At 43.4% G+C, this 15,481-nt stretch overlaps 1 protein-coding gene across 5 annotated transcripts in view; it reads right to left on the bottom strand.

The window, feature by feature from the left end:
• The window catches only part of cd276 (CD276 molecule), a 518,869-nt gene that overhangs the window by 43,012 nt on the left and 460,376 nt on the right, over positions 1-15,481 (bottom strand). For 4 of the 5 annotated variants that reach the window (XM_041178516.1, XM_041178515.1, XM_041178512.1 and 1 more), the window contains one exon: positions 5,818-5,853. The exons of the other annotated variant lie outside the window; for it this stretch is intronic. In XM_041178516.1, coding sequence (XP_041034450.1) covers positions 5,818-5,853 — 36 coding nt within the window. The remainder of the gene's footprint in view (positions 1-5,817; positions 5,854-15,481) is intronic. 5 annotated transcript variants of the gene reach the window in all.

Consider the following 15,481-nt stretch of genomic DNA (forward strand, 5'->3'; position numbering starts at 1 on the left):
AAAAAGTTCAGACAATCCTAATAATTACATAGAAATTAAGAGCACAGAAACAGGTCATTTGGCCCAACTAGTTGACAAGCCTTTTCCCATCTAACTTTATCTCGCTCTGGCAACACATCTTACTATTCCTTTCTCTCTTGACTACTTACCTAGTTTCCCTTTTTCTGCATTTATACTGTTTTCTTTATGTGGTAGCAAGCTCCACAGTCTAACCGCTCAGAGTAAGAGATTTTACTGAATGCCTTATTATTCTATAAAGTAATAGGGTCTGGTAATGGCAATGGTCTAGCTGGCAGACCATAGATCAGGAGTTAACATTGCACCCTGGGGGATAGGAAATTGAATAAATTCAATCAATCCAATCATTTGGAGGCCACGTTGGAAATATCCAACCTTGAAATCCAAAAGGTTCACTGACATCTTGTGACACCAATTACATGGTAGACACTTCATGCGCTCTGAAGTGGCGTAACAAACCATTTAGTTGCAAAGAGTAATAGCTAGAGAAGGTTCACCATCAGCTCCTCAGGGAACAAAGGGAAGGCAATAAATGTGGCCTCATCAGTATCATCGACATTTGAAGAATAATTAAAATTCAAATTGTCTGTGGACATGGTTTTATGATGATGCATTATGAGTTGCATGATACAACATTCCTACAAAATAGCTTGTCATTTAAAAAGATAAAACGATAGATCCACATTTGCTGTTCTCAACCATTCTGTTCCATTATAATGGTGATAATTGACTACTGTCCCTTTTGAATATATACATATAGATCCCAGAACCTGAGAGGACCCTAAACACACACCATGCTTCCTCACCCTAATTTCAACAGTGTATCTACCTGAGCCATGGAGTTAAATTACCTCCAATGTACTGAAGTGAGATTCCAACCCAGGTCCCCATCGATTTACCGACCTGAAATCCTTTCCGGTACAGTTGGTGAATTGCAGATTATAGACATGCTTTCTTCACTTACACTCACCTAGCCTAAATAGAAGCAACAGCACAGCAGATCCAATTTGTGACAGAGTTAAGGCAATTCTATCCGAAGTGTGAAAGACCCATTCCTCATGAGTGCAGCAGGGACAAGTGAGAAATGATGGTCTATTGCACAAACTGAAGAATGCCTGGAAGTTACCATTACTGGTGATTTATTCTGGTGGTTCTGTGGGCACACATTTCCTGATAGAATCTCAATTGCTTTTGTAAGTTGACTCTATAATGGCTAGTCCTGATACTGACCATTAAGTGGTGAGAATGCAAAATTAGAACTTTGGATCAATAAATCTGGAAATCTGACATGAGTGGAATTCAGTAGAACTTCATTATTACCAATCTGTTATCACAAGCCTATCATTGTGAATGTTACCATGAGCCCAGTTCATCATTAATCAGTAGTAGAGCTCAATACGAAGAAAGCGCTGATGAAAATCTACACACAATGGTCAAATGCCTTGAGTTCATAACAACTGCTGACTGTAAAGGAGAATAATTATTTGGACAGTGTTATAGTCTTACTGACCTTGGGATGACCAAAGCGGGCACAACTGAAGTGAGAGATGGTAATGAGTCCCTAAGGACTAGTAATGACCCAAATTACTCTACCTTCGCCCATGCAAAAATAATATTTGTGCTATTTTTATGGATCTCAGCTACACAACTGTATATTTCCCTCCTGCTGTATACTTGTTTTAGGTTGGACAGAGTCGTCTTTCTAATTGTCTACATTGCTGAAGGGAGATTTCTATTGGGATTGTGTATGGGGAATTGACCAGCTAGTTGAATACAATGGCTACTAAAGCAGGTCAGAGGCTGGGGATTGTGTAACAAGTGGCTCATTGCTCGACTCCCCAAGCATCCTCCTGGCTCTTGGGGGCACAAATCAGGAGAAATGTGATGGAATACCCTCCACTCGCCTGGATGGGTGCAGCTGGAAGTACACTCAAGAAACCTGACCCCAAGCAGGACAAAGCAGTTGGCTTGATCGGCAGTCCATCTACTGGCTTAAATACTCACTCCCTCCACAACTGGTGCACTATAGTCGCAGTGTGTCCTAACTATAGGATGCATTGCAGTATCTCACTAAGGCTCCTTCAACCACCAAGGAGACACATGGGATCATCAACACCCTGACTTGGAACTGTATTACCCCCCTCCTTAATTATCACTGAGTCAAATCGTGCACTGTCCATGTAACTACACCACACTGACTGCAGTGGTCCAAGAAGACAGCTCACCAACAACTGCTCAAGAGCAATGAGGAATCGGCAATAAATGCTGGCCTAGCCAACAATGTCCACATCTAGAGAACTAATTTTTTAAAATGTGGAGAAGGTGGACCTTAAGTTCTGGTATTGAGAGCCAGATGAAAGCTTTGTCATATTAGTACCATGTTGTAAAATATTCCTATTTCGAAAGCTTCACACAGTTACTACGATACCTCACCTAGATCCTAATGTGAAGAGTGTCCTAAAATTCTAAGCTTTGTTCTCATGGTGCCCTCAGAGCCCTTCTGTTTGAAATTACAGACTTCCAGCTGAGTCAAAGTTACCTATCATTCGTACAAAGCATCAGTAAACTCAAAAAGGGACCAACTAAACAGCATCATTTTAAAAAAAACAAGTGTAATGTTGCTGGTATTTGTTGAAATTTTTCCCCTTATTCCCAGTCATTTCTCAATTGAACATCAGCAAATTATTTAAACTTAATCAAAGCAGACTTACTAACGACCTACGACCTGCTATGACATGTCAACATCATTCGAAAACAGGTTAGCTTCCGCACATACAGAGACGGCACCTAGCCTGCCTCAACATCACCACTGCCGACATCTCTGATTTGTCATGCTGCTTGTCTGATCTCCACATGAGCAGAAATTTTGTCCAACTAAATGTTGGGAAAACCAAAGCCATTGTCTTCAGTCCCTGTTCTCAAACCATCAGCTCCTTCCTTCCTGACCACCATCTGAGGTTGAATCAGACCGTTCTCACCCTTAACCCATGATGAGCTTCCAACTGCACATCGGCTCCACCACCACCAAAACCGCCGATTGTGTTCAGTTGTTCTGTGTGTGATTGTGAGTCTGGTAACTGACCTATGCTCACTGTGCTTGATTGGTTAAGCCTGGGTGTGGACTCAGAGAAAAGTAAACAGACACCACAGGAGCTACTGGAAGTTGAGCTGGAAGCATGAATGCCGACATTTTGTGGTTGCAGAGATATTTTAAAACACTTGTAAATAAACCTCTTGCACAAATAGAAACTAGTGTCATTTCTGCATTGTTCTGAGATATATAAAATTTACAACACAACCACTTCCGCCTCCGTAACATCAACCGTCACCAACCCTGCCTCTAGCTGCTGTTGTGTGTCTGGACCTGACTATTCCAATGTTCCCCTGGCTGGCCTTCCATTTTGCACCATCCATAAAATTGAGCTCATTCAAAACTCTGCTGCCCCTATCCTAATGCACGCCAAGTCCCATTCACCTATCAGCCCTTGTGCTCACTGATCTACATTGGCTCCCAGTGGATAATGCCTCAATTTTAAAGTTTGCTTCCCTGTTTACGAATCCGACCATGGCTTCACCGCTCCCTATCTCTGTAACCTCCCCCAGCCCTACAACTCTCCAAGCTTTTCCCATTTCGGCCTCCTGCACGTTGCCAATTTTCATTGCTCCACTGCTGACATTGATATGCATTGACCCTCAGTTCTGGAATTCCGTCCCTAAACCTCTCGGCTCTCTCTCTCTCTCTCTCTCTCTATTATATATATATATATATATATATATCTTCAACGTCCTCCTTAAAAGCTACCTCTTTGACCAAGCTTTTGTCCTTCTATCTCCTGATGTGATGTGGTGTCAAATTTTATTTAGTAAAGTTCCTGAGACACAACTTGGGGTGTTTTACAATCGTAAAGGTTCTTTATAAATGCAGATTATTGCTTTGTCAATGAAACTTGCAGTTAGCCATTAATTTCCAGTCGTTAAAATAACAGAATATTGATCGTTTTGCAATCCTGTTAGCAAAATGGGCTAAAATATCAACACCTATTGTTTGCAAGGCCATAGGAAACTCAAGTAAGTTGACCTGTGGAAGTGGAACTCAGTCAATTCCTGGTGATTTAAAGCTGTTCTTCAGAGATTTAAAAACATAATTTAATCCAAATCAATGGATAGTTCAATGTAAATAAAATAGGTAAAGTAAAAATAAGTAAGAAAAGTGGGAATTTAATACCAAAAAAGTGTAAAATGATCGTCATTTGGATTAAGTAACTATAGAGTTAAAATTATAATATACAGGTGACTACTGTCTAGGACCCTGACCCATTGCCCTTCAAACATCTTCCAAAAGTGTGCAACTTTTTTGATTAATCTCTCCCTTGTGAACACCCTTGAGGCTTCCATTGGCAAGTAATCTGCCCAAGATCAAATTAAAGCAGGAAGATGCAAAATTCGATGCCAGGTCTCTGCTCATCTGGTTGATTCCAGAGTAGCAACTGTGTCCACTCCATCTGGCTTTGGGGTGCCTGGGCTGCAGAGGGAGAAAATCAATCAGGGATCACATTCATTAACTACCAACTTGAATAGAACAGACAGCGCTGAAACAGGCCATTCGACCCAACTGGTCCATGTCAGTGTTTATGTTCCACACACAAGCCTCCTCCCACCCTGCTTCTCTAACTCTATCAACATATCCTTCTATCCCTTTCTCCCTCATGTGTTTACTGAGCTTACCCTTAAATGCATCCATACTTCAACCACTCCTTGTGGCAGCCGGTTCCACATTCCCACCACTCTCTGGATAAAGCAATTTCTCTTGAATTCCCTTGTGGCATTTTTGGCCATTAGCTTTGTTCTTTGTTGTAAGTGGAAGCATCTAAGGTCTACCCTAATTTTAATTTAATCCTTTATTTTAAAGACATCTACTAAAGACTTTAACGAGGAGGTGTACGTTAAGTGAAGGCAGCTTCCTTCAATCATGAATTGTATATGTTGCCCCTGAGGATTCATGGTGAGCATCTAATTGATTCGAGTAGACAAATCTTGGATGCCCCCGAATTGATTCCAGAAGTTGGTTTCAGCCTGTCTTGGAGAGGAAAGAATTGTGATTGTTGCAAGATCTTATTTTGCAGACACATAATGGAAGAACACTGAATTTACTGTAGTAATAAGACAATCAATAGGAACAACGAACAGATTAAAGCTTGAGAAGCAGTCAAGATCTTCATTCTGCTCAAGGTCATACATCCCAGATGGCTTTGTGTTATCAACAATAAATGATGGTCATGCCAGGAACATTGGCTTTCACTGCACAATGGCCCTGCACAACTGGATCAATCATTTTGTTTAACCCATCAGTCAGTAGACAACTCAAGTCTATTTGTATTTATATTTCTCAGTTCCTGGTGCATGCCGTGGGCACGGAGGTTTGGAGGGGGCTAGCTTTAGCGGCATCGCTTCTGCCAGGGGGCAATCCTCAATCTAAACACTATGACCCATGAGCACCCCTGACCCGAGGTAGATGCAAATGAATTGGAAATGTGGATTTAAACTTATACTCGCAAGGAACCTGAGAGCACATGTGCAGCCAAACGTCCATCCCGTGCTCCCTTCAAGCATGATGGACAGAATCAGAGAACGGCTCTGGTAGGTTACTCCCAGATTCCATAGCCTAAACCCAAGCCACCTACACAGGCAAAGCGTGATGACCTACCCAAGCAAACGCTCCATAGGTTATTGCATTGGTTTCATGTTGCAGAAAACCAGATTGTACTATTAAGCTGCAAATTTGTGAAGAGTCAAACTTACCTTCTTTATCATCAGCATTTTCCAAAGGCTTCATCACTGTAACAGTCAAAAATAGGCATGTTTATTCAAGAGCTCTTTTCATCAAATAACACATTATTACACTAAGTTTTATTCTATTGAGTGTATCATTCTGTTCATATTTTAAGGTTACAAGTTTGTTATGTTGCATTTTTCTTGAAATGATGGCTCTCATACTTTAACTGTATCAGTCCTTGTGTCCCATCCACCGTAATTATTTCTGTTGCTTATGGTTGTTTTACTCTGCACGTTGCTATCATATTTTTGAATGTTGTTGACAATGCTTTTCCTCTGGCTTTTTTGTCTCCCTCTTTCAATTAAGTTTACTGTTAGTTGTTTGGTAGCACAGAACTTGAATATTGCTGAAAAGTGAGACTTTTTTTGTTGAAGCTTTTCACTTTGCACTCTTCAAGACAATTCACAAGAAGATGCAATATCAGAGGAAACAACAAACTTATACTGTATGGGAAGAGAGAGTTTTGATTGGTTGGTAAGTGGACTCTGATTGGTAGAGGCATTGACATGGAGAATGCACCAGTTGATGGTGACTGACAGTTAACTGCAATGTCTTGACCAATCAGACCAAGCTGTCTGGTTTAAATTTCAGACAATGCTCGACAGTTAACTGTCAGTCACCATCAACTAGTGCATTCTCCATGGCAATGCCTCTACCAATCAGAGACCACTTGCCAACCAATCAGCACTGTCTTCTCATATAGTATACATTTGTTGTTTCCCCCCGGCATTGGTATTTTCTTGTGAATTGCCCTGATGAGTACAAGATAAAAAACTTCAACAAAAAATATCTCTTTCTCAGCAATACCTAGTTTCCCTTAATTCCGTCTCCTCTCTTGTTGGTATAGAATCATGGAATGGTTACAGCGCAGAGATGGCCATTTGGCCCCTCGTGCCTGAATCAGCTCTCTGCTAACCTCACTCCCCTGCCCTTTCCCCGTAAACGTTTTCCCTTCAGGTGCTTATCCAATTCCCTGGGAATAGCCACAATTGAACCCGCCTCCACCAGCTTTCAGGAAGTGCATTCCAGATCCCAACCACACTCTGGATAAAAAAGTTTCTTCCTTGAGTCACCTTTGAATTTTTTTTTTTGCCATCACTTTCAATCTGTTTGCTCTGGCTCTCATGCCTTCTGCCAATGGGAACAGTTCCTACTCTGTTTAGATCCCCTCATGACTTTGAACAACATCAATCAAATCTCCTCACAGCCTTTGCTTTTCACAGGAGAACAACCCCAGCTTCTCCAATTTCACATGCCTGTTGTTTCATGTATTTATTCCATTCGTGTGTTTGACCTTTAACATGCAGCAACATGACAGAGGCAACCAACCTATCAGAGTTGGGGACTGGTGTGGGGTTAAAGGTAACTAAGGCCTAAGGTCTGGACCTGAAGGGAAGGGGTATCAGGAGTTACTGAAACAAACACAGGTAGGAGAGAAATTAGGAGCCAATGTTGGGTCAAAGTAAGTGGACTAGAACTTTGAAAGATATAAATATTGAGGCTTATGTTGGGTGGGAGCTGGCGGCTGAGATACATTTAACTCGTTTTGCTTTATTTCTTTCATTGGACATGGGCGTCATTGGCAAGGCCAGCATTTGTTGCCCGTCCCTAATTGCCCTTGAAATGAGTGCTTGCTTGGCCATTTCAGAGGGCAGTTAAAAGCCAACTACATTGCTCTGGGTCTGGAGTCATATGTAGGCCAGACCAGACAAGGATGGCAGATTTCCTTCCCTAAAGGGTTGAAGGGGATGGGTTTTTGCAACAATTGATAGCTTTATGGTACCATAACTGAGACTAGCTTTCAATTCCAGATTTACGTATTGAGTTTAAATCCCACCAGCAGCCTTGGTGGGATTTGAACCCATGTCCCCAGATGATTAGGCTAAATCTCTGGATTATCAGCCAGTAGACATTACCACTACACCACCATCTCCCCCCAGCTAGAATATGGGTAGGGTGGTCTACATGTTGTGGCTGTTAAAGGTCTGGCGCCACAGCAACATATAACAAGCGCCAGTCTCGGAGCCAATGCAATGTGCAGGGATGGGTGAACAAGTGGAGGATTTAGGACTGGGATGGAGGGGTGCAAGGGCAGGTTGAAGTGATAGGAGGGAGTGTGGGCCTGGGAGGAGTGAAAAGACATCGGGCTGGATTTTAATGGCCATAAGTTGGGAAGGCCGCTCCCCTGCGCTTATATAAAATATGGTGTGATGAGATCAAGTTGGTAATCCAACGTTATCCTGCCAGTCTCCAAAAACATCCTGAAAGCCCGCCCGCCATTTTGAAAAAAGGAAACAATTAACAAGCCATTGAGCTTGTTAAAAAGCTAATTTGCTGCAATTTTCCATGGCCAATTCCACTTTTTCCAATAGTCTCATGGGAAAGACACTGGGAATGAGTTGTGCCAGGTATGATGGGGCGGCACAAGGGTGGATGAGAAGGCGGGTAAGCCTGACCATACAGCAGCAGAGTCTGACAGTGTTTGGCTGTTGGTGGCTTTCATTTGTTCAATTTTTTTCTAGGCTGACGTAACAATTAAAGGAGAGAGTGAGGGGGGGAGGGGGACTTTAAATTCAAAAACGGAACTGACTTCCAGTTAACAGTCTAAGCCCTCTCCTGCCACGGGTCCTACCCAAGTTGTCCTGATGGACATGGAGCCCCCTCATCCCCTTCACAACACTGGATGGTCTCATTCCTATCAACAGGCGGCTAATGGGTCAGCCGATGCTAGATGCACTGAGACACAGGGGCGGGAGTGAGCGGACTGCGCACATCAGGTTCCATCTCCCTTACCCCGCCGGAAAGCCATGAAATCCGGCGCAAAATGGAGTAGGGGTGGGAGCATGCAGGCTGTGAGGAACAGGGGGACAGCGGGTGGGTTCAGCTGCATCGGGTTTAGGAATAGCAGAAGAGAGACGAGGGCTGTGAGGAAGTGAGGGGACAAGAGGGAGTCTCGAAACTGAGGAAAGTTGACAAATCAACAAGGCCTAAAAGAGTGGTTCTGAAAAAAATATTAGGGTCTGGCCCTGGGAAAAATGTGGGGCCTGACCTTTGAGCTGAGAGAGTGTAGGCTGTGATTTGTGATGTGTATATTTGTGAAGTATATATTGTGAATTATATAAAGGAAGGTGTTGGCATAGTGGTATTGTCACTGGGCTGGTATTCCAGAGAATCAGGATAATGCACTGGTGACCCAGGTTCAAATCCCACCATGGCAGATGGTGAAATTTGAATAAAAGCAAAAAACTACAGATACTGGAAATCCAAAACAAAAACAAAAATACCTGGAAAAACTCAGCAGGTCTGGCAGCATCTGCGGAGAGGAACACAGTTAACGTTTCGTGTCCGAATGACCCTTCAACAGAACTAATTAAAAATAGAAAAGAGATGAAATCTCAGTTGGTTTAGGGGGGTGGGGGGTGAGATAAGAAGTTCTGGATAGAGAGCCAGTGAAAGGTGGAGATAACCAAAAGATGTCACAGACAAAAGGACAAAGAGGTGTTGAAGGTGGTGAATGCGATTTTCAAAAAATCTGGAATTGAAAATCTGATGATGACGATGAAAGCATTGCTGATTGTTGTAAAGGGTCATAATGTCCCTTAGGACAGGAAATCTGCTGTCCTTACCTGGTCTGGCCTACATGTCACTCCAGCAGTATGGTTGACTCTTAAAAATGCCCTCTGAACAAGGGTAATTAGGGATGGGGCATTAAATGCTGGCTGATACCCCACATCCCATGAATGAATAAATAAAAACATGACACTGCATCAGAGCAATTCGTTTTCAACCACTACTTACATAAATATTTGTGCTAGTTATAAAGAAAATAGGTTGTTGAGAATAGGTTACAACAGACACACAAGGTCCTTTCCTTTTGTCTGAATGTTATGTAGGTCATTAACAATTTCAGGATTTTAGCAAGGGGATAAACCAGCCATGGCTAACCAAGGAAGTTAAGGATAATATCAAATTGAAAGAAAAAACGTACAATGTGACAGTCGGAGCAGAGACCAGGACTGGGACTACAATCCGCCCCCATATTCAAAGTCCCAGATTCCAGCACCAGGGGTAAATGAATGTGCTCTCAGGGTGGGGTTGGGCGGTGAGGCCTGAAGAGGTGGGGAGAGAGGGGCAGGGGTCTTGATGGAGAGGCCAGGTGGGGGGGGGCTCCCCTATTGGCGGTCAATGCATGGTCAAGAAGCTCAGTGAACTTTCAGTCTATGTGGGAGCAAGCAAAAATCCTACAGAAATGCAACGGTGCTTCTATGACCACCTAGCGGAAAGGAACTTGCTAATCTTGTGACAGTTACAGAGGAACCTCACCCCCTTTTCACCCAGAATCCTTCTGAACTGCTTAGTACCACATCTCGACCAGGATCTGCTGCCAGAGAGTCAGTGTGGTTTCAGGAAAGGTTGAGGAGCCACTGATTATGGTGTTTGCAGTTAGACAGTTCCAGGAGAAAGGTCAGGAACAGAACGTGGACCTCTACACCACATTTTTTGACCCAACCAAGGCCTTTGACTGACTCAGCCAGGACGACCTTCAGGAGGTAACGGAGAGACTCAGCTGCTCTGAGAAATTTATAACAATGGTTCGACTGTTCTATGATAGCATGTTCACACGTGTCCTGGATGGTCCTGAGTCTCCTGACACATTCCAAGTCACTAATGGGGTTAAACAGGCCTGCATGCTAACGCCAACTCTCTTCAGCATGATTTTCCTCCGCCATGCTCTCCGATGGCTTCCTGATGATGATCCTGGCATCGCGATCCGGTATCACCTGGACGGGAAGCTGATCAACCTGAGACGGCTCCGGGCAAAGACCGAGGTCTCCAAGGACACGCTTTGCAATTTCCTGTTTTCCAATGACTGTGCACTAGCTGCCAGTTCAGAGTTGGGACACGCAGTGTAACATAGACTTGTTCTCCAATGCATGAGACAGCGTCAGTCTTATGATCAGCATAAAGAAAACTGAAGTAACGTACCAGCCTGCTCCAGAAGAGCCTTATCTTGAGTCCAAGGTTTCAGTCCATGACCAGAACCTGTCAGCAGTGAATAAGTTCACTTATCTCAGCAGCACACTCTCTCTCGTGCTGACTATATCGATGATGAGACACATAAGAACATAGGAGCAAGAATAGGCCATTTGGCCCTTCGAGCCTGCTCCACCTTTCATTAAGATCAGAGCTGATCTGATTGTGATCTCGGCCCCACTTTACTGTCTGTTACCCCATAACCCTTTACTCCCTTGCCTGACAAAAATCTGCTTAACTCACCCTTGGATAAACTCAAAGACTCAGCTTCCACTGTTGTGATATTGTATGCATGCTAATGTAAGCAATGATGTATACCTTTAAGAAGCTGCATAGTGACATCACAATGATATCATCGCATGTAAGGCTGGGGGATAAGGATAAGCCTCCATGTTAGATGTTCACTATTGCCTGAGATCTCTACTGCAGATGTTCACTACTGTCTGTGACTCTGTATCAGTAAGACTTTATGTATACCTTATGAGTCAGGTATATAGTCAAGTAATCAGCTATGTAACTGTTAGAACCCAGGCTAGATCAAAGCCTGTGCAGAGCTGGATATGGTTGTTGCTCGTAATAAACTTCATGTAATTGTGTTTGGCCAGAACCCTCGTCAGTCTCAATATCCTGCCTGGCATACATAGCATACAGACAGATCCCTTGAGGTCTACATTGGAGACCCTCAACATATATGGTGGTGGACGCTGTGAGAGACCACGAAATCCACCACTTTCTTGGGGAGGATAGGATGAAATTACAGAATTAAGAACAAGTATCTCTCAGGGCCTTCAGGCACATCTCTGCTGGATTCCTATTGACTTCCTGCCCTATATCCATGGATGTTCAGTGCCTACCATTTTCAGGAGCAACCTGCTTTATTTCAGCCTTTTCAGCTGGTAATTATTTAAAAACACACTTTCCAGAGCAAACCATATCATGATATATAATGATTATTAGATAAAGGTTTTTGTTAATTGTTACCAACTGTCTCTGCATTGCACAAGAGTGAATATTTCTTTGTGTTTTGAGACACTATTCTACAAAACTGGGGCTAATCCCAAAGGCGCTGTGCTCTCCCTCTACGCTGCACTCATGAATAAACTGTCCGGCTTACAATGGGCGGGAATTTCTGCGCACTCCCTCCGCCGGGATCTTCCGGTCCCGCCACAAGTGCTCCCAAATGACAGATGGAAGGCCCATTTCTAGCCAGTTAACGCTCCCAGCATTAAATGTCTGTGGGACAGCCGGTTTTGGCGGAGACATGGTCCCCACTGACTCTTCAGGTCGCTCCCCCCCCTCCCCCCCCCAACCATCTGAAAAATCCTGCCCATGAGTTCAAATCCCACCACAGCAGCTGAGGGAATTTAAATTCAATTAGTTACTCAGTCTGAAATAAAAAGATCACAAAACCGTCAAGATTGTTGTGAAAACCCATCTGGTTCACTCAAGTCCTTCAGGGAAGGAAATTTGCCGCCTTACCCAGTCCAGCCTTCCCATTACCCCAGACCCACAGCGATGTGATTGACTCTTGACTACCCTCTGAAATGGCCTAGCAAGGCACTCGGTTGTATCAAGCTGCTGCAGAAAAGACCTGGGCAGCAGCGGTTCAAGAGGGTGACTCAAAACCACTGTTATGTTCTACTCAAAACCAGTGTTATGTTCTACCATGGGGTCGCTTTGCTTGTGAACTTCTTGTTGCAGGCTTATCTGTCGGCCGGTGAGTGGATTACAATATACTGCAGAGGCAGACACCAATGTGAGGTGAAGCACATGCTATTTATTTACACAGATAACACAGCACTAACACGATGTGTGCTTCTCCAACCAGACCCTGCTCTAGACATCCTGTGAATGAATCAAAAAATCTAATATTAACGGTGTAGTCATACTACACCGCTATTGGGTCATAGTCACATGGTCAATCCGCTCACGGTCTCTTAAAGTTGCACCTCAGGTTGCCACATCCTTCCCCCTTTACTTAAAAGTACATTTTACAACATATTAACTATTCACACAAATAAACTATTTACAAATTTAGTCTATCAGGAGGCTTTTTCAAATGTGTTGGCCATCATAGTTCTATAACTTCGGATGGTTTATCTGAGGCCTCCCTCTCAGGAGTTATCTGTCCACTAGGCTCCCTAGTAGGAACCTGTAAGTTTGCCTCTTCGACTCTCTCAGGCTCAATGGATCCCATGGGTACTTCCAAAGCAGGAGGAGTTCCTTCTATCTGTGGTGTAGACTCCAATAGGAATGTAATCACCCTCTTTCAGGTCCAATTGCCTGCACTCCTGCTGCCCCTCCCCTCCTAGTTCAACAATATGAAGTCAGACATGTTCTGAGGGTTAGGGTGTTGGGCAAAGCTAAATACAACACAAAATGATCAGCTTCCTGTTATGTAAAAAAAAAAATTGGGGCCTTGTTAGTAATTCTGCTTGTTCTTTCTACTTGTCTTCTTTTGATGGGTTTTCTTCTTAGCTGACTTTAATCTCGGCTTCCTCTTCAGCTATTGGCCAGGCTTGGCTCAGGTATGAGCTCAACTTGAGTGAACTCAGTAGTTGAGTCTTCCAGCATTTCCTCATCTATCAGCTCCTTTGAAACCACAGGGGTCTCTATTTTTAAGGCTTCTTGGCTTCCACGTAGCTGATTCTTCACCTCTTCCATTTCTTTTTTATATTTGTTAGTTGTTTCCTGGAGGATTAATTATTGTTGTGCTTTCTTGGCTAATTGATTCTCTATCTTGGCCAGAGACATGTGGAATTCTTTCTGTTCTTCCTCACACCTTTTCAGTGGTACAACTTGGGATCTGAGGGAATCTTGTAATATGCGAAAGCCCTTCAGCAGGTTTTCTCTTTCTTTTTGGAGGTTACTGACTTCAGCTCAAACTCTGTCCTGAAGGATCAGCTCCTCGAGATCCTTTTGTTGAGTTTTTACAGGCTTCTTTTTCCAAACAGCAACATTTCCTGCTTCTGATTGAGATCTCAGTAATCTCTCAAGATTGATCTCTCTTAACCAGTTTCTTCCGAGGAGACTCGGTCCTCTGCCTGCTATCACCATGAGGGGAAGATTAGCAGACTGGCTTCCATATTGCACTGGAACCTTGCTTATACCTTTTACCTTTTACACCTTTTATACCTTATACTCATATGTTTTCACCAGTATATGTCTTTAATTTAGCATCAGGATTGTCCAGCTGTAGTGGGTGGCCTCCTCCATTCAGTGATACTTGAATGTGTGTCCCCCTATAACAGTGGATGCGCCTGTGTCCACCTCCGTCCAAATGGGTTTTCCATTGACTTCTACTGTCACACAGATTGGCTCAGTTTTACCCATTTTTAAGTTGTGTAGTGAGTAAATATCTGACTCTGTTTCTTCTGGTTTCTCCATTATATGAATTTCACAATTTCTGCCTTTTTGTTTGAAATTTTGTCTCAATCTGTCTTTACAATATCACATAACGTGCCCGTTATGCGCCATTTCCAACGTGAAGAATGGTGCCATTTTGTGCACCCTTGATAGCTTCTGAGTCCCTGACTGCTCTCTTCATTGCGAGCAACAACTCCAGCACCTTGCTGAAGTCTAAATTTGTCTCAATCAACAACCTTTTTTGAATGGCATCTTTGTTAATCCCACATTAACATAAATATCAGTTAATCAGTCTCTTAACAAGTCGTTAATCGACATCCCGAACTCTCGGTGCTCTGTTAATTGTTTTAAGGCTGCTACATAGTGAGCGACTGTCTCTCCAAGGGTGCAACACCTCGAATTGAATCTCAAATTTGCATTGCTACTGAGGGTTTCGGCTGAAAGTGGCTTTTCACAAGATTCACCAACTCATCAAAGCTCTTGGAATCTAGGGTGTTGGGTGCCATTAGGCTATAAATTAGACCTTATGTTGATAAGAGGATCTCTCGCCTCTTCTCCATCCCCAATAAGTCATTGGTCAAAAAGAAAAACACAAGGCCAGTGACCAGTGATTGGTGGTCTGATCAAACGGCTCAATGTGGCCAAATTGTGGCCTACTGGAGGGGGATGACTTTGACAACTATGGTGAGGGCTGTAGTTACAAACAGCCTGCAGGGCACGGCTGATTCACTACAATTGAATTTTCGCAGCTTTCCTTGGTGTCATTGGCTGGTCGTGTTTTGCCTCGCTGCCAGTTGTTCTGTTCTACTGTGGGGTCACTTTGCTCATGAACTGGTTGCACACTTATCTGTCGGCGGGTGAGTTGATAACAATATACTGCAGATGCAGAGGCCAATATGTGGTGAAGCACATGCTATTTATTTACAGAGACAACAGAGCACTAACATGATGTGTGGTTCTCCGGCCAGAACCCACTCTAGACTAACATTAACATTGTAGCCTACCCTACACAGCTATTGGATTGTACAGTCACGTGGTCAATCTGCTCACGTTCTCTTAAAGGTATATTGCACCTCAGATTGCCACAAGCACCTTCTCAAAGCCATTTAGAAATGGGCAATAAATGTTGGGTGAGCCAGCAATGCCCACATTCCAGTAACGAATAAAAGAAAGGAATTGGGATGAGGCGCCGGAGAAGAATCATGGCTTACCAAACTGTACATCAGCGAG

This window comes from Carcharodon carcharias, chromosome 32, assembly GCF_017639515.1.
Source record: "Carcharodon carcharias isolate sCarCar2 chromosome 32, sCarCar2.pri, whole genome shotgun sequence".
Lineage (NCBI taxonomy): Eukaryota > Metazoa > Chordata > Chondrichthyes > Lamniformes > Lamnidae > Carcharodon > Carcharodon carcharias.